We start from the raw sequence: 16751 nt of genomic DNA on the forward strand, positions 1-16751 counted from the left end.
TGAACTATCTGTTAATTTTCCTTAATTTATTTCGGGTTTAGTAATTGGCAATGACCTATTTTTTAGGGAATTAACAACACGTAGGACGATACGCAAACGTAGAACAGTTTTAGAGCATGTTAATAAAACTTTAAACTAAATTAACACCTTCATTTTGAATATTATCTTTCCAACGTTTTGCCTTGAATTGCTGATATTATCTATGCAAATTATTTCGCTACTAGTAATACCTACATACAAGATGTTTTTTTAAGTAGACAATGGCCTAACTATTGGTACTTATCGATATCTAGTTAATGAGCACTTTATTATGATACTATAATAGTTGATAAGACTTCCTTCTATCATAGAACCAAAATGAGTCCTTTCGGAATCCACTTCTCCTAGTCAATGCTTCTGCTATGCGGGGATCGAAACCGCGACGCGTTGTGGTGACAATGGATTAGGCGTGTAGACCTACATTTACCACTTGGCTATGCATACAGTCGATTATTCAATAGTTAATTTGACGTATTTTAGTCCATTTTATGATTCAACAAAGGCTTCTTATTAAAACTGGCAGAGTATATCAAGAGAAGAGAAAAGTCATGCAAGTCTGATGTCGTCTGTATAGCAACAGATGTTTAGACTTTTCATATTAGATATCAATTAATCCATCCAATTAGCGTTACGAAATGATAATAAAAATAACATTTTATTACTATCGAGGAACTAATGGCTTGTTGACTATCTATCTACTTCGCTATCGATAAAGAATATAAGAACACTTGCATATTAGAAAATTTATTCTGGTTGAAAGATATGTAAGTCATAAATGACGTAAATTACCTTTACTAACTTTTCAAATGAATGTCAATATTTTTTCCGTTATCGGGATAAAAACTATCCTGTGATAAATCTAGTTATAAACTATCTGTGTACCAAGTTTCGTCTAAATCTGTTCAGTAGTTTTTGCGTGAAAGAGGAACAAACATCCCTACATACAAACTTCCGTGTTTATAATATTTAAGTTGCATTTTTCATCCTTGTGGCAAACATTAGGATTACTAGTACACTAGAAGTTAAGGAGGTAGTTTAGCGAAAGAAGTGTTGCCACTGTAAAAAACTAGCCACAGTTATTAGTTGCCAAGACGATTGTTGTTTGGCAGTAAAAAGTCTTCGGTTGAACATACAGCTGCACGTGTATCGTCGGCACGAGACTTATTTAAAAATAATGAAATGGTGCCAAAATCACTTTCGATCAATAATAATTTTAATGCATGGTCATAAGGGGAAAAGATTCAGTACGAAATATATCTTAGTCTTTAATAACGAGTTAAGTGCGAGTTGGACCACGAAAAAAAACTAATTTGAAAAAAACGATTCGGCTGTTTGTCCATCTGTCACCATGGTATCTCATGAATTGTGGCAGAAAGACGGATGAAATTTTTACAGATGGTGTATTTCTGCTGTCATAGCAACAAATAATAACGACTCGCACCTCGCACTTTACCGGGTTTTTACCTTTGAGCTAGGAGTTTTTAAAAATCAAAAGATTTTAGAAAAATACGTTTTAATAACTTCAGGTGACAAAGCAATATGGTGGTACATTACAGTTCTCTCATAATGAAGGATAAAATTCTTAGAGAAAGAAACAGTTACGCATAACTAAGTAAAATTGCAGTTGTATTCAATGTAATGAAAATTTCATTTTAACTAAAACGCATTAAAACGACATTTTGTCTTATAAACAACGCCCGCAGTAAGGAAATTAATGCTATTGTCACTGGGGTTTTAGAACCATTCAAGACACAATATATTTTCCATAAGGCTTCGACCAAGTTTTATATTGGCAAAAATTGCTTATACCATATTAAACTTTATCTTAAATTAACATTAGACTGATAGCGCCTTTTTTATTTATCCTTCTTTTTGCTCTTCGACTTCTTTTTATGCTTGGACTTGTGTTTTTTGCTTTTCTTTTTCTTTTTTTTGCTTTTTAATTCGTTCGCATCGACCCAGGAATCCTCACTGGACGACGATCCTATTTCTATACTGGTTTGAGTTTTAACCTCGGGTTTTAAGCGGTTTTGTAGATTTTCGGGTATTTTCGGTCCATACATTTCTTCTACTGGTTCAGATTTTTCTTGTTTGTCTTCTAGTATTGTATTTTCGGGTTTTTTAGTTTCTTCCTTTTTAGTGTTGTCTGTTCTTCTCCAAGCGTTGAGTTCGTCAAAGTCTATATTCGCGAAGATGCCTCGCGGTGGAGATGTATTACGTTCAACGTTTTTAGGAGTTTCTATGAAGTCTGATACTTCATTCTTCTTTGTCAAATCTTCTTCTTCTTCGCTGTCGCTAAGGAAAATAGACTTGTAGAGGTCCATTTTATCGAATTTGTTTATTGTTTCCGTTACTTCTGCCCCTTGATTCTTATTCTGTTCGGATTCCTTGAGAAATATTTCTGCGACTGTCAGACGTTTTGTAAACCCTGAGGTTTGAAGATTGTTTTCTTTGGAAGTGGTGGCCTGTATTATAGTATCATCTTTTGAACTCGTGGCCTCTATTGGAGTATTCGTTTTGTCATTTGGTTGTGTTTTAGGTGCGGTGGGTATGGATTTGGAGCCACTGAAGTTGCCTTGCTCTTTGGCGAAACTGTCTTTGTCGTGTACTGACGATTCCAAGTAAGAAAATATTGAATACGACACTTTTGGTTTGTCTTCTTTCTTTTGCTCGCTCCTGTGGGCAATATAAAACATGTTAAAGATGAAGTTTAATACAATCGAAATATATTATAAGGTAAATTTGATGATTCTATGCGGAACGTCTAACAGTTGACCAGGGGTGAGTTTAATAAAAAAGGACACTTATCATTAATTACAGATTGCCAATGACTTTACTGACCTGCCCCCAATCTCGGGCACATTAAACCGCTTGCATACGAGTCCGTCAGGTCGCCAGTCGGTGACCACTCTCGTGGTGACCCCGTACAGTCCCTGCTGCGCGGCCTGCAGCTGCTGCGGCGTGGCCAGTCCGTGGTTGACACTCTTCGATACCGCGCTCAACGGGTTTAGGGCGTCGTCTGGTTGTGCTGCGTGGGTGAACCTGGAAGATTCATTTAATTACTTATTAGATTTAAATACTTAATCGATGAAAAAGACCGCCTAACCGGCTGTATCTTATGATCCCTGATAATTAGAGATATGTTTATGTTTTTCACAGATGTATTTATGTTGCAGCTGTAATGAAAGTCTATAAGCATCTGTAGTAAAGAATTTGATACTTGTGTTTCAGGAACTTCGCGACAATTAAAGTCACAAGCACAATCATATTGCTTCTTTTGCATTTAGGGTGGAGCCACCGAGAACTTTTGTATGATACTTTATTTAATAGAAATTAGCAAGCTATGCATCCAATAAAAAATTATAAGCTTTGACGACGAGCTTACTTTACAGTGACTGATGAATGCATGTTTGGACCGACGCTTATTACTTTATTTGTACCCATATAAGATACAACAATTTAAATCATAAATCAACTGAAGCGTTAGACCGTTTCAACCCCTAATATTATAATCTTCATAAATCATTCAATTCACTCACCTATCCCCCATAAGCCCAGTCAAAGGCTTGTACAACTTCGCCGCCTGCTCGAACTCAACAATCTCCCTCTCTCGTTCCCACTCACTCAATTTATCCATATCTCCATCCCTTTCCAGCGCCGTCTTATCCTCACAATATCTCTCGTACCGCGCTTGCTTCGCAGGGTTGCCAACAAAAGGTTTAAAAACCTTCGTTATTTCTTTTCCCGAGTCTTTTATTGATATATAGTTTAGTTCTTTGTCTTTTTCTGAGGTGAAGTTTACGTTTCGTCCAAGAAGGCTTGTTATGGGGTCTTTTGGTTTGTCTGTCTGTGTGTTTGGTTGTATGTTTGTCGGTGTGACTGTGACGGGAGTGGGGAGGGGTGTTTCTTCGCCGAGCAGTTCACCGCGAGCTTTTGCTGTTAGCTCGTGTCGGCCGAGACCTGTCGATATTATTATTGCTAAGTTTTAGTTACTCGAAATAAATAGATACATCTAATAATCTACTGTTACATAGTGGTTTCTTAGGTTTACCCGAATGTTAGACATTGAAATGAAACTATTTTTACGGATTTTATGGTCCGACCATCTCAGTCCGCTCGTGACCCTGATACCTGCAAAGGTGTCGAAACGTGCGAGATAAAATCTAAAGTTAAACTGCGATAAAATCCGTAAATGTGGTTTCATTTCAAATCTACTGTTATTTTAATTTATACGGCTGCTGATTACAAAACTTTGAACAGCTTCTCATTTAAAGCAAGGGAACATTAACTATAAACAGACTATAAAAATATGTGTATGGTTTTGTGAGGCTAGGTTGTGTTTTGTGTTACACACACAATTATAGTGACATACCTTGGTCCCTCTCCTTGTGCGCGGTGGGCTCGAACCTGGTCCTCCTGGCGCCCGCCACGGCCGGCGTGTAGTCGCGCGGCAGGGCGGGGGCCGGGTACGACGGGACCGGCGGGAGAGGCTTGCTGGCTTTCACGAAACCAGGTAATACCTGAGTTGTAGAAAAAGTACTGGTTAGTAAGTGTCGGACTCGCGACATTGAGAACAGGGTAATTGACTAAAAAAATGTATTTCAGTCCTTCAGACGGATATCCACAAAATATTGGATACGTATATTTTCATATATCTCGTTAAGATAAAATTAATGGATACAGTGATTTAAAATCTTTGTGACTTCACTTACCAGTACGCTTTTTACTAGTAAGTGATGTTTTAGGTCCCGTTACCAAACTTAAGTGCTTGTTATCCTACTTACTTTTTAATGATGTGATAAAATGAAAAGTACGCGTTTGTTTGTCGTTCCGGTGGGATTTTTGTAACTCAATTTTGAGGCACTTCCCGATAAGCTAGCAGGCTGAAATTTTCAGTGTAGCTATAAACCCGATGACAATGCAGTTTACAACTATAAAAACGGCTGGACCGATTTTGATAAAATTTGAATGGAGTGATATTTAAAAACGTGGGTATTTAGATTTATAAATCTCATCATCATCCATAGCCTTTATCCTCCCACTGCTGGGAGGCCTCCCCTTTTTCGTGCCAATTTCTACGGTCCTGTGCTAGCCTCATCCAGACTCGACCCGAGACCTTTATAATGTTTTTTTAAATCTATTAGTATTTAATTGTTACACATACATTGCCGCTTTTGTTCTGTACAGCTTTCCGCTCGGGCTTGGCGGCCGGGCCTCCTATTGTGAAGTCGTAGTGCGACATGTCCTCCGTCGCGTATATATCGTCGTCATCCGCTTCGAATGCGCCGACACCGAACGCTTGACCTCGGATGTTCACCTGGAAGGATATTAATGAGGTTTTTAATGTTCTACAATATGTAGTACTTTGCTTTAAGGTAAATAGGTTTGATTTCAGTTTCAATTAAACTTCTTGAAGTGTGGAAAGTACAATATGAATTGTTTATAATAAATCAGCTGTTAAGTGCGACTTCTTCTGCCAGGTTATAAAGATATAACTTAGGAGTTTAAAAATTTGGACTAATATATTTTATTATTCGTCCACTCCTTTTTACCATTTACCTAAAGCTAAGGCACAAAAAGCTTCAAATATCCAAATACGATGAAAACTGAACTTAAACAACGTGTAACTATCGTTGTCCTTTTCCCTCCCAAACAACAACCACCAAAACAAAAAGAGACAACATACCTTCCTGCCTTTATCCTTCATAACAAGATGGCTTCGACTCGAACCGGCATCACTCCCATACTCCCCAACCAAGTTCCCTAACACCGAGTGTCGGCTGAGCCCGGAGTAGCCGAGACCGAAGCGATCGTTCTTACGGCTCAAGAGATAAGGCTCATAATCGTCTGGCGCGAATAATGTGTCAAAATCGAATTCGGAATCCGAACTGTCTTCTTCTTCGTCTTGCTGGTCTTGAGGCTCTTGGTTCTGTAAGTTGAAATTTTAAATGAATTGAATTAATGAGGTATTGTTATTTTTCTATGTATTTAGGAGAATTTCGACACTAATTTTTGGAATACTCATATGAACAGTTGGCTGTTATACAAAACGTTTTTGTAATGCGAATGTCAAGTCAATGTTGGCGACACGAGATGAAATTAAAACTTCAACATAAAAATAAACAAGTTGGAATAGAACGCATTGAAAATATAGCCGCTGCCACTGCAAGTGATGACCAAAATTTCAAAACCAATATCAGAATAAACAAAACGCACACACTGAGACACACCGTTCAGTTCATCATGTAGAACTAAACCTAAAAAGATGCAAATCTGCATAAAAGCTCCCAATTTTCACCTGTCTCAACTCGGGCGGCACATAACACCCGTACACTTTGTGCTGTTCTCTGGCCTTCTTCTTCCCCTTGCTGGAGAGCCTCTCGCCCGTGCCTTGGCCCTCCCGCCAGCCCATAGCTCGCAGCATCCTCACCGCGGCCGTCTCGTGGACCGCGCGGACTAACTGCTGTAGAACAGGCTCACCTGGAATATAAGTGCAAACTAAGAATTAGAAAAATTTTGAAAACTGTGACTGGCTTAATAATAAATAAATAAAATAAAAATCATTTATTTCAGACAATACAAAGTCCATAGGCACGGCAACTTAGCATTCGGTTTAATTCGATTTAACAAAACTTAAGGGAATCATCAAAACAGCTCGATTTTCCCACGTTTTTATACACTCACTTTCTTGTTTGTTTATCATTCCGGTTGGATTTTTGTTACCCAATCTTTGCACTTCCCGATAAGCTAGCAGGCTGATATTTTCAGGGTATCTTAAAAACCGGTGACAATGCAATTTACAACAATAAGAACGGCTGGAACGATTTTGATAAAATTTTAATGGAATGACGTTTAAAAAGGTGGGTATTTAGACTATTTAATATATTATTGTCTCCATTAATACTAAACATTGTGTGTATAGCCTACCAGGTATAGGCCCGTCATGGTACTGCGGCCGTCTCTGCCGCTTCTGGCCGGAGAAATCGTTCTGTGTCTGCAGCACCTGCGGCGCAATACCGAACTCGCCGCGATCCTCCTCGTCCATAAAGTCTTCTGGCCTCTGACCCTGGGGTAGGAACATAGGTTAGTATGGTAATGGTCGACTGATAGAAAATATCTCTAGAATTAAGTCCGCCTTTGTATATTTTTATATATATGCTTGTGGACATATTGGTTTCTCAAACAAAACAAAAAAAAAATATTTTTTTCAAAACAACTTTTAGACTTACCTACTTTAATACTGGAGGCGCATTCTACAAGGATTAATCTATACTAATATATAAAGCTGAAGAGCTTGTTTGTTTGTTTGAACGCGCTAATCTCGGGAACCAATGGTTCGATTTGAAAAATTCTTTTTGTGTTGAATAGACCATTTATCGAGGAAGGCTATAGGCTATATAACATCACGCTGCGACTAATAGGAGCGAAGATACAATGGAAAATGGGGAAAATTCTAACCACGTGGACGAAGTCGCGGGCAACAGCTAGTTAATATATAAAAAAATAAACCTTTTTTTAAATTCACATACAACCATCTTCAAATTAAAGCTACTGAGCCAATGATGGAACCAAACGACAGCCATATTATATTTAATAAAAAAGTATCAACACAATCGTTTCATACAGTCCAAAGATTCTCAGGTATCTATCATAAGAAATAAAAAAAAACAAAATAACGATTAAAACAAATGCCGCACTAACGAAAACTTACTGAAAACTGCGCCTTCTCCGCTCGGGAGCTTTTGAAGGTGGTCGGGGTCCATCCTTCAGGGGTGCCGACGGTGTTTCCGAAGCCCGCCGAGAAGCCGCCGGTGAAGGCGCCGTGGAACCGCCGCCGCCCGTGAGCGTCCACCGCGTACTGGTCTGCCGGCTGCTGGTACTTGCGTTTCGTTGGCACGTCATCTAATGAGGATCATGAATAGAATTCTAATAACAGGTCTTATTTTAAAAAGTATGGCGTAAAGTTCTCGTGTCGAGGGGGGTTTTACAAATATTCAAGTCACATGCACAAAGGCACACAGAATAAGACTTGGTGGATCACAATAGCTTTTCCTATGGGGATTTGAACCCGCGACACGTTTTGGTGACCTTTACCACTCAGCTATGTGTGTAGAAAAGAATAACAGTCAACACATGTTGGTTATTTAATATGGAGTACTTATTTTGGGCCTATGCTTAGGGGAACTTTATACATCGTGTTATTTTATTGCTGATTATCTTTGAGCTATACTGTTTTATGATTAAGTAAAGTGTTTAATATGATTTCTATACTTACGTATCTGAGTTTAGAAGTTATTATTTTAGTATTAGTTGTGTGCAAGTCTATGTATGTCGGTGGGTAGCAAAAGTAGGGTAGAAAAAAAAAATAACAATTATATATTGAAGAAAAAACTGTTTATTCATAAAAGAGTAAAACATTACATACATTAGTAAAAGGCAATAGCCAATTTAGTAACAATAAAATACTTAATATACTGACCGCCGAACACTCGAGTCAACATAATATAAAAAACATCCTAAAATCTGTTTGTCACTAGTTTACAATGTAACGTGACAGAGATAGAGACATAAACTTATTGACTATATCATAAGTTATTTAAACATCAAATAGCTTAAGATTACGAATAGAAACACAGCCCTGAACAAAACACAACCCAACAATTTCTACAACCTGCTAAAGCAAATTCAACCTTACGTACAGGTCTTAAAACTTTTTTCGACGTGACATGCCATACGGTCTCAGTTTGCCTTGATATAAAATCTTGGAGTTGTCACAAGGCGTTGTGTAGCACTTAGTGCAAGAGAATGGCCAGTATGGCATCTCGCTTACGCATACCAAGCGGGAGGGAGACAAAAGACAATCTGTGACGTCATGAGCATTTCCCCTTCCTCTCATCTAACCGGTATACATTAGGTGACTAGAACTCGCGCACTCTGTATGTTTCTAAACATAATCGTAACTGGGTATGGTGTGGTCGACACTTGACTCAGCCTCAGCTCATGGTTAAGTACTCCGGCTTGGACCGAAACTAGTCGGGCGATCCCGATAAGTACGCGTGGGTACACTGTTACATCAAGTATGGATCCGTTTCTAGATAGATAGGTACTAGATAAATGCAGCATGTTTAATTGTAAGTGATTATAATTAAACCCTACACAAAACATACTATGTAAGACATACTATGTAATATTATTAGAATGTGTTATTAAGTGTTATTCATTTAGACTACATCGTATACATTCTTATTTCAATATGGATACACAGTTACCTTAAACAACTATTTTTTCTTTGATAGATATAAATAAACTAGTTTAAAATGTCGATATCGCAAACTGTTTGAGCCACCGATAACTAGAATACAGATGATGAATAGCTTATTCTAACAATTTTGAAAAATATATAATGTTCTTAATACACAGAAAGCGCCACCAGTGGCAGAGACTCATAAACAAGAAAAAGATTTAATTCCTTAGGAATTATCCTATTTTATCTTAAAACAAATATAATGGTAACAGTCTTCATCAAAATTACATATTCCAAGCAAGAACATCACAAAATTATGAGTTATTGATATATGTTATAAGGTTCAATTTACATTGACACACACGAAGACGAAAACCTTACTTAGAACATCATCTTATCAACCTTTGGAGACTTACATAGCCTCGGTATAGAATAGCCATATATGCTAAATATTTAATAATACATAGCAAAAACTCAGAGATTCCTACATTTCAGCTAAATATAATATTTGGCGCAGTTTTTGCAACTATTATAACGTGAGTTAAATCTATATATTATGTTAAATTGGTGATTAAAACACAGAAAAAGTTAGTTTCGGTAGTTTCTAACTTTATCATCTCAGTAATACTTCTATTTGTTATAGCCTTGCACAAGGTGCAGGTTCGATTCCAAAGCAGGCTATAATACCAATGTGACTTTTTAGAAATGTATTTTCTATTTAATCATAGATACCACTGACAAACGGTGAAGGAAATATTGGAACCTGAAATGGCTAACCCGCAGTAAGCTAGTTGCGTTGCAATTGAAATGCGGTCCGTCAATCTTCAAAGCGATCTTTTAGAGAAATCCAAAGGATGTCTGTGAAGCTTTTAGCGATAAGACCACCCCTAGTGGCACCATGTAACTATTTACTTGTATCCAATCCTGTACTTAAGTGGTGTGCAATAAAGAATATTCTATTCTGTCTGTCTAGTTTAGTTCAGTATAAGATTGATGGAGTCTATAGCCTATATGAGATTAAATAGTTTATTGGAAAAGAGTAGTATGGTCAGTGGGAGACTGATCAATTAAATCTATTAGAAAATCATTTGAAGACTTTAAATAAGCTTATCAGCTATTGAAAATTCAAGCATTCTATTAGAAACCAAGTATTTTCTTTGTGGCTCCATACCCTGGATTTTGGATATGAGCAAAAAAATAGGCCGTATCACTTCTGGAGGTTTAAAAAATGACCGTACCAAATTTTATCATATTCGGTTAAGCGGTTTAGCCGAGGGTACGTAACATACAGAAAGAGTTACTAAAACCGAAGTTTTCAATTCATCTGATTATGATGTAAGTTTTTGCGCACTGGCTGGCGACAAGGGCGAAAATTGTTTAAATTCTTGAATGTTGGCTCCAAATTTAAATTCGATCTGACCGGCTCCGAAATTCACTAAACCATTTAAACGTTGTAGTGCCTCATATGAATGCTTGTCTATTGATAGAAGTATTATTAGTCCTGCGTGTATTTTAGCCCCATTTATAATCTTCCAGTTTATGGTTTCGATTCCTTGATTTTGTATACGAATTAATTCCAATGCTTGATGAGCAGTCACGCCTTCCTTCCATGGAATTAAAAACGTTGTATAAATAGGTTTTTGCAGCTCCCCATTAGGTATGATTGAGAGTTTCGCTCCTGGCCACGGATACAGCGTAGGTATCGTTTTCTCAAGCCATTGTCGACTTTCGTGGTCTTCACAGGTGATGAGAATCCAACCATTTTTGTGTGAGCAGTGTGTGAAGTGCGGCCCCGCTCCATTGAAGCCGATACGCAAGATTGCCATATTCAGAGCATGATTGACTGATGCCATTTTGTTCTTCGACATTGGAGTGGCGTTCCTGATTCCGACATATATTGGACCATCAATATTTTTGTAGTCATCATCATCTGTTACAGTTATGGTCTGTGTATTTTTGTCCTGCACAGGTTCATTAAGTAACAAATCATCTTCGTTATCACTAATCTCAACAATATTCTTCCTATCTATCTGGAAGTTTTGTCTATTTGTTGTGAGTAAACTGGTAGCATCACTATCACAGTCCGAATGTGTACCATTCAAAGGCGGCGTTCTCGGTGACAAGGAGCGCGAGCGCGAGCCTTCGACACTGGATGCATTCACGTCGTAAATCTGTCCAACAGGACGGTTTAGGACCCGGAGCCCGAATCGCGTAGGACGTTCAGAACCTAGTATTGTACGATATGTTGAATTAGATTCTGCAGAGACTTTTGGAATGCTATTAGATGTTATTGTTTCACTTGGTTTCCTTTTTCTTGTGTTAAAGATAACACCTGAAGGTCCAGCCTGATTTAGATTTTCTTCTCTCTGCACTTGAGGTCTCTGGGCAGTATTCTGACCTTGGCTCTTCAAGGAGTCACGAATCTCTTTGGACATTGCATTCATTATACCCCAGAGGCTGGGTCTATCAGTACTATTTACCTTATTATGGATATTCTGAAATTCTTGTACACTCATCCTATTGAAAGTATCTGCATTTGTTCCTAGGAACTTCTTAAAACTGGGCTTCTTCTTATTATACCTCTTACGCTTTTTACATTTTGGTATTTGGCAGTTGGACTCCATGGCTCCGGTTCAATCTGAGAGTAAAAAAATAACTAGTATTTACCAGTTGTTATTTGTTTAAAAAAAACTGATATTTCATGTTCAAGATATTTCATTGTCGGTTTTCATAATTCAGAATATCGAACTAATGTTTGCATGTTTGCTTGCACTGTACACTTATACACAACAGAATTATTCTTCGGAAACATTTCAGTCACCGAGACTCAGAACAGGCATTAATTTAACACACAAATGCTTGTCTTATTAGGGGACTGAACCCAGCATAATATGCACAATTGGTTTCTAATACTCTCTAATAACTACTTGTTATCCAAGCAGTCAGAAAAGATTACAATTATAAAGATTGGTTCATCAAAACTTACAACCATTGTTTGGTGGCAGTTTTCAATATTCTCTTTACCTATGGAGATAGTTAGATCTTGTGTAACCAAATCTATTGATAAGTAATTTTTTGGATATGTATGAAGACTTGTAATTTACTGTATGTTGCAAATTCATGTAATTTTTTACCCACTACAAGCTGTTTGTCTTCCTTATAAATAAATAAATAAAAGGCAAAACTTTACAGTGTCATATGATTAGTGTTTTAGTATCAAAATAAAATTGTTTCTCTTTTTCATAAAAAGATTATTAAAATAGAGTTTTTATGTGACGGTTGTAATCGTAACTGTTTATTATAAAACAATACAGATTAACAATAACAGTCAACTAATATAGCGATAATATGCATACCAAATGTGCTTATAATATATTCATAGGTTGAATTTGTTCAGTGAATGTATGTAGCCGAGTGGTTGAGGTCACCACTCCAAACCCACAGCGCACTATGTGTCGCAGGTTTGATCCCGCATAGGACAAGCATTTGTGCAACAAATGCTTGTTTTGAGTCTGGGTGTATTTAAACATGTAATTTGCATGTTTGTACAACAACTCGCGACACAAGGATGCAACTCCTTACTGCTGATAAATTTACTATTCAGTTAGTTATCTTCTTTTGAACTGGTAAGTAGTAGTGTATTATCAAGATTGATAGAAGTAAGAAAGGGAAGACGTTGCCCGTACTACAGGATTATAGCAGAGCCCAAGCAATGAGTAACTCTTTGAGAACCTACTTCAGAACCATCTGCAGTGTTGTATCGTATTTAGACAAATTCCTAAAAACACTACAAAATTCACCAATGGAATTACAAGTAACAAAAGTTACGTTAAAAAAGGAATTTTGTTCACGTTAAGGGAATTCACACGTGTCGTAAATTACGAGATAGCACGGAAAGAATTAAAAAAGTAATCTATTATATATGAAGAGCAAGTAATTTCTCGGTAAATGGTTAAACATTTAAGTAAGTTATTGTAAAATTGGATAACAAATATAAACGCAAAAAGAAATCACCGATGGCGACGAGGATTTGCACTAACCTTCTTCGTACGGTTCTAACGGAGTGCCGTACTGAACTAATACTTCTTCGTCCGAGTCAGCATCGCTCATATTAGTGATATAATGTTGTAACAATTATTTCTGGAGTGTTGTTTTGTAATTTTTTAGACAAGATACCGGCTCACTTCGCTAATCGCTAGGTATTCTTGCAACGATTTGACAGCTGTAATCATAATGTAAATATCATACACAGATTAAAATATTTGTCTATGGCTTGGTCTTGAAGTTTAAGACTTAAAATATTGATTATAATATTTCAGTTTAGTAACCAATTAAAATTTTCGTTATTTACTCACTTTTGCCCTTTTGACTCATGAATAAGACCGATAAATATATTCTTTTGTCTAAAAAGAAACAAATTACTAAAACAAGACTACACATGTACACATTCTAGATTATCGTGGCCTTTCATCAGACATATTACGAGGCTACGCCTTCATGGGTCGCTCGTTTGCAGCGACAAATCTGATCAAGTGACCCCATTTTAAATTTCCCGCGTCTGCGTCGAATTTGTCACTGCAAACGAGTGACGAGCGACCTTCGGATGATCAGATACTATGCGTTCAGCCAAAACGGCCCGATGTCCAATCTATAGTAATTTTAATTGATAGAGCAAATAAAAGCAATTTTTCCCATTGACTTATAAACACAATGCATCTCCCTTTATATACTTACCCTACTCTATACTGCTTTCCAAAACGAACTTTTTAGTGGAAAAATATTGACCCCTATTGACCGATTTGGGCCACTGCGGCTAGCGTCTTTTTATGACGCCTTTTCTACTCACATAAAAACTAATGTCATTCTGTAAAAGTAAATAAAACTACACATAAATTAAAAGAAGAATTGTATTTCACAACCAATCAAATATGTAGGTATGACAATAAATCAATAACAGTATATCACAGCTTTAGGAACACATTAAATTAAATTCAGAATAAATGAGATTTTTGGTAAATTTGTCATGCTTATTGTAAATAAATTATAATTGTCAAAAATAAAACATTTATTAACTTATTTCAGGCGGAAAAAGCTTTAGCGAATCTTTAAGCACTGAGTAAAATGCATTCGTAATATCATAATATTAAATCTTATTAATTTAATATTATTCACACTAAGGTCCTATTTCTATAACATTACAAGTTTAAAAAGATGAGAGTTAAATTTAGAATCCAATAATCCATTTAAAAATTCAACTCGTAAGCTTGAATATGTATAAATAAATAATGTATGCAACAACACAAGGACATTACAAAATACAATCACAAATTATGTTTTAACACAATTTTTATAAAATATTTCATCATCTGACAACAGCTCCGTAGCCTACAATTTTCTCATCCATCAACATATCACCAATGACGTGTTGAAGTGTTGTTATTGTTTTAAACCTGTCAACGCCGTTCAGGCATTCATTCAACAGCCTGTCGAAATGAGGTCGAGACGAATTAACCTCTTTGGGTATTGGATACAAGTATGGATCGTCGTCGCCTGCTAAAATGTAACAGGCTGCCCATAAATTGTGGTCGCTTAAATGGTGTTTACACATATTCTCGATGGAGAATGTGAAGCCAGGACCAATGAGTTCCCGGCCGTATCTTTGGTACCAGTTTGGCAGGTCTTTGCCGGGCGATATGTGCTTATCTAAAACTATCAGGTCTTCAAGATCGACGAAGGTAATGTCGTCTTTCTCATTGGCCACTATGTTGTCTAATGACCAGTCCATGAGGTAGAAACGAAACCTGGAAATATTAATGTGAATTCAATGTTGGCTATTTTATTAGGATTTCATAATCTATCTCTTTGTTATAACAACAACAGCTAGTAACTATTGCACAACTGGGAACAGTCTTTGACATAAAGAGGAAAATTGATCAATGATGATCACATTTTTTAAAACTGGCAATGGTTTTTTTTATTTAACTATGTTTGTCAACCTGAATATACTCTACTTCTACTTGTAGGGCAACAGTCAGTACTATGTTCGTCAAGATTATTTGTTTTGCATTGCATTGTTTAAATCCAGTCTTAGTAACATAATTATTACATTTAGGTAATTTAACCTACTCTCTTAGTTGAGTACACAAACCTGTCATGTTTAAAAGTGAAGTCCATGGCAGCATCAAGGATTTTCTTAGCAAACTTCAGTTTCCTGTACCAGGCCACTTGAGTGAGGGATGAAAGAGGTTCTCCTTCGTCTGCCACAACCTCCAGCCGGCCACAAACACCTCCATATGCTGGGACTGGCCATCCACTGGATTTTGGTAGAATCTTAAAATGAAATAATACATAATAATAGTCTTGATTTGTTAGTCTAAAAAAGGTTTTTAATGAACTTTCTTTTAACAAGCTTAAGTAAAATAGGACTGCTTCTAAAAATCAAGCCATTACACAATAGACTAATAAATACAAAAATAACTTCTGTTCACTAATGAAAAGATACATCATTCATCAGTCACATAATTAAGTGCAAATTCAAATCAAGATGATAATAAGATTCAAATGTTGCCTCACCTGTAATATTATAGGTTCTGGATTTAAACTAAGCATGGTCCATATATTAATCATATCCAGCTGAGGCTTCTTACTGTCCAATACCGGTAACACCAAGTCATACAGACTGTAAGCATAAGGACACAACACAAGTCCCTTTCTGGGCTCAGTGTCTGGCCAAGTAAAGTTATACTCCACCAGTTTTATCAACTTCTCATCCACATTAGTCACATTCAGCAAATGAATGGGCCTACAATTCCGCTTCAAATTGAAAGTTTTACACATCTTAGAATCAAAATCCTTGAACTCAGAGTTGTGAGCCAATTTCTTCAAAACAACCCGACGATTCGACTTCGTGTACCCATAGAAAATGTTTTTCGCGTTAAACATGCTCGACCATGTATGCCCTTCGATTATTACTTGGTTAGAATACAGCTCCGGACACACAGACACTCCGTAACATGCCGGACATCGGTTCAGATCAGTCAAATTCATCACCCTAGGCGCCTTCAGATCACCAAACAATAGAATTGACACATAAAAGGATATTGTAAATGCTATAGCCATCAAAGCCACTCTTTTACAAAATCGGCGACGCAGCAACATGTTTTCGTAAATTTTGTCATTCATGTTTTAATTATTAACATTTAAATTTAAATTTTTCGTAACATAGCTCGGAAATTAAAAAATATTGTATCGCTAGACGATTGATTTTGTCGTAATGTCAGTTTTGTTGACGTTTTCACGCTTAAAATACAGGTTACAAAGCTGGCTATGAAATAAACAAAATCTTAAAATATAAATCATACACCCTTTACTTACATTTATTTCAGAAATAAATAATGAGAAACTGTGAAATGTGTAATTTTCACTTCCACCCTTTAAGAAATATTTTGAACGTAAAAGAATACAAGTA

At 36.7% G+C, this 16751-nt stretch overlaps 2 protein-coding genes across 2 annotated transcripts; both read right to left on the reverse strand.

Annotated features, from left to right (window-relative positions):
* Positions 1–1535: 1535 nt before the first annotated feature.
* LOC113494288 (G patch domain-containing protein 1 homolog) lies at positions 1536–13544 on the reverse strand. Its single transcript, XM_026872565.1, has 10 exons — positions 13324–13544; positions 7751–7941; positions 6967–7105; positions 6338–6519; positions 5726–5968; positions 5204–5356; positions 4412–4559; positions 3579–3999; positions 2881–3081; positions 1536–2715 (listed from the first exon to the last, which is right to left on the reverse strand). The coding sequence occupies exons 1-10, from the start codon at positions 13391–13393 to the stop codon at positions 1896–1898; spliced, it is 2568 nt and encodes an 855-aa protein (XP_026728366.1). The 5' UTR covers positions 13394–13544; the 3' UTR covers positions 1536–1895.
* A 628-nt stretch (positions 13545–14172) lies between these two features.
* On the reverse strand, positions 14173–16465 carry LOC113494289 (deleted in autism protein 1 homolog). The gene is made up of 3 exons (XM_026872566.1): positions 15857–16465; positions 15432–15613; positions 14173–15084 (listed from the first exon to the last, which is right to left on the reverse strand). The coding sequence occupies exons 1-3, from the start codon at positions 16463–16465 to the stop codon at positions 14646–14648; spliced, it is 1230 nt and encodes a 409-aa protein (XP_026728367.1). The 3' UTR covers positions 14173–14645.
* Between the last annotated feature and the right edge of the window lie 286 nt (positions 16466–16751).

The sequence above is a fragment of the Trichoplusia ni genome, chromosome 5 (genome assembly GCF_003590095.1).
Source record: "Trichoplusia ni isolate ovarian cell line Hi5 chromosome 5, tn1, whole genome shotgun sequence".
In the NCBI taxonomy this organism is placed as follows: domain Eukaryota; kingdom Metazoa; phylum Arthropoda; class Insecta; order Lepidoptera; family Noctuidae; genus Trichoplusia; species Trichoplusia ni.

Excerpts from the sequence above, each read along its gene's own strand:
- LOC113494288 (XM_026872565.1), bottom strand. The coding sequence starts at position 13,393 with ATGAGCGATGCTGACTCGGACGAAGAAGTATTAGTTCAGTACGGCACT. Across the intron at positions 7,106-7,750 it reads CGGAGAAGGCGCAGTTTTCA|GGTCAGAGGCCAGAAGACTT; the intron begins GTAAGTTTTCGT and ends TTCCTACCCCAG. Across the intron at positions 3,082-3,578 it reads ACTGGGCTTATGGGGGATAG|GTTCACCCACGCAGCACAAC; the intron begins GTGAGTGAATTG and ends TGAATCTTCCAG.
- LOC113494289 (XM_026872566.1), bottom strand. The coding sequence starts at position 16,465 with ATGAATGACAAAATTTACGAAAACATGTTGCTGCGTCGCCGATTTTGT. Across the intron at positions 15,614-15,856 it reads CAGAACCTATAATATTACAG|ATTCTACCAAAATCCAGTGG; the intron begins GTGAGGCAACAT and ends TTTCATTTTAAG. Across the intron at positions 15,085-15,431 it reads TTCACTTTTAAACATGACAG|GTTTCGTTTCTACCTCATGG; the intron begins GTTTGTGTACTC and ends TAATATTTCCAG.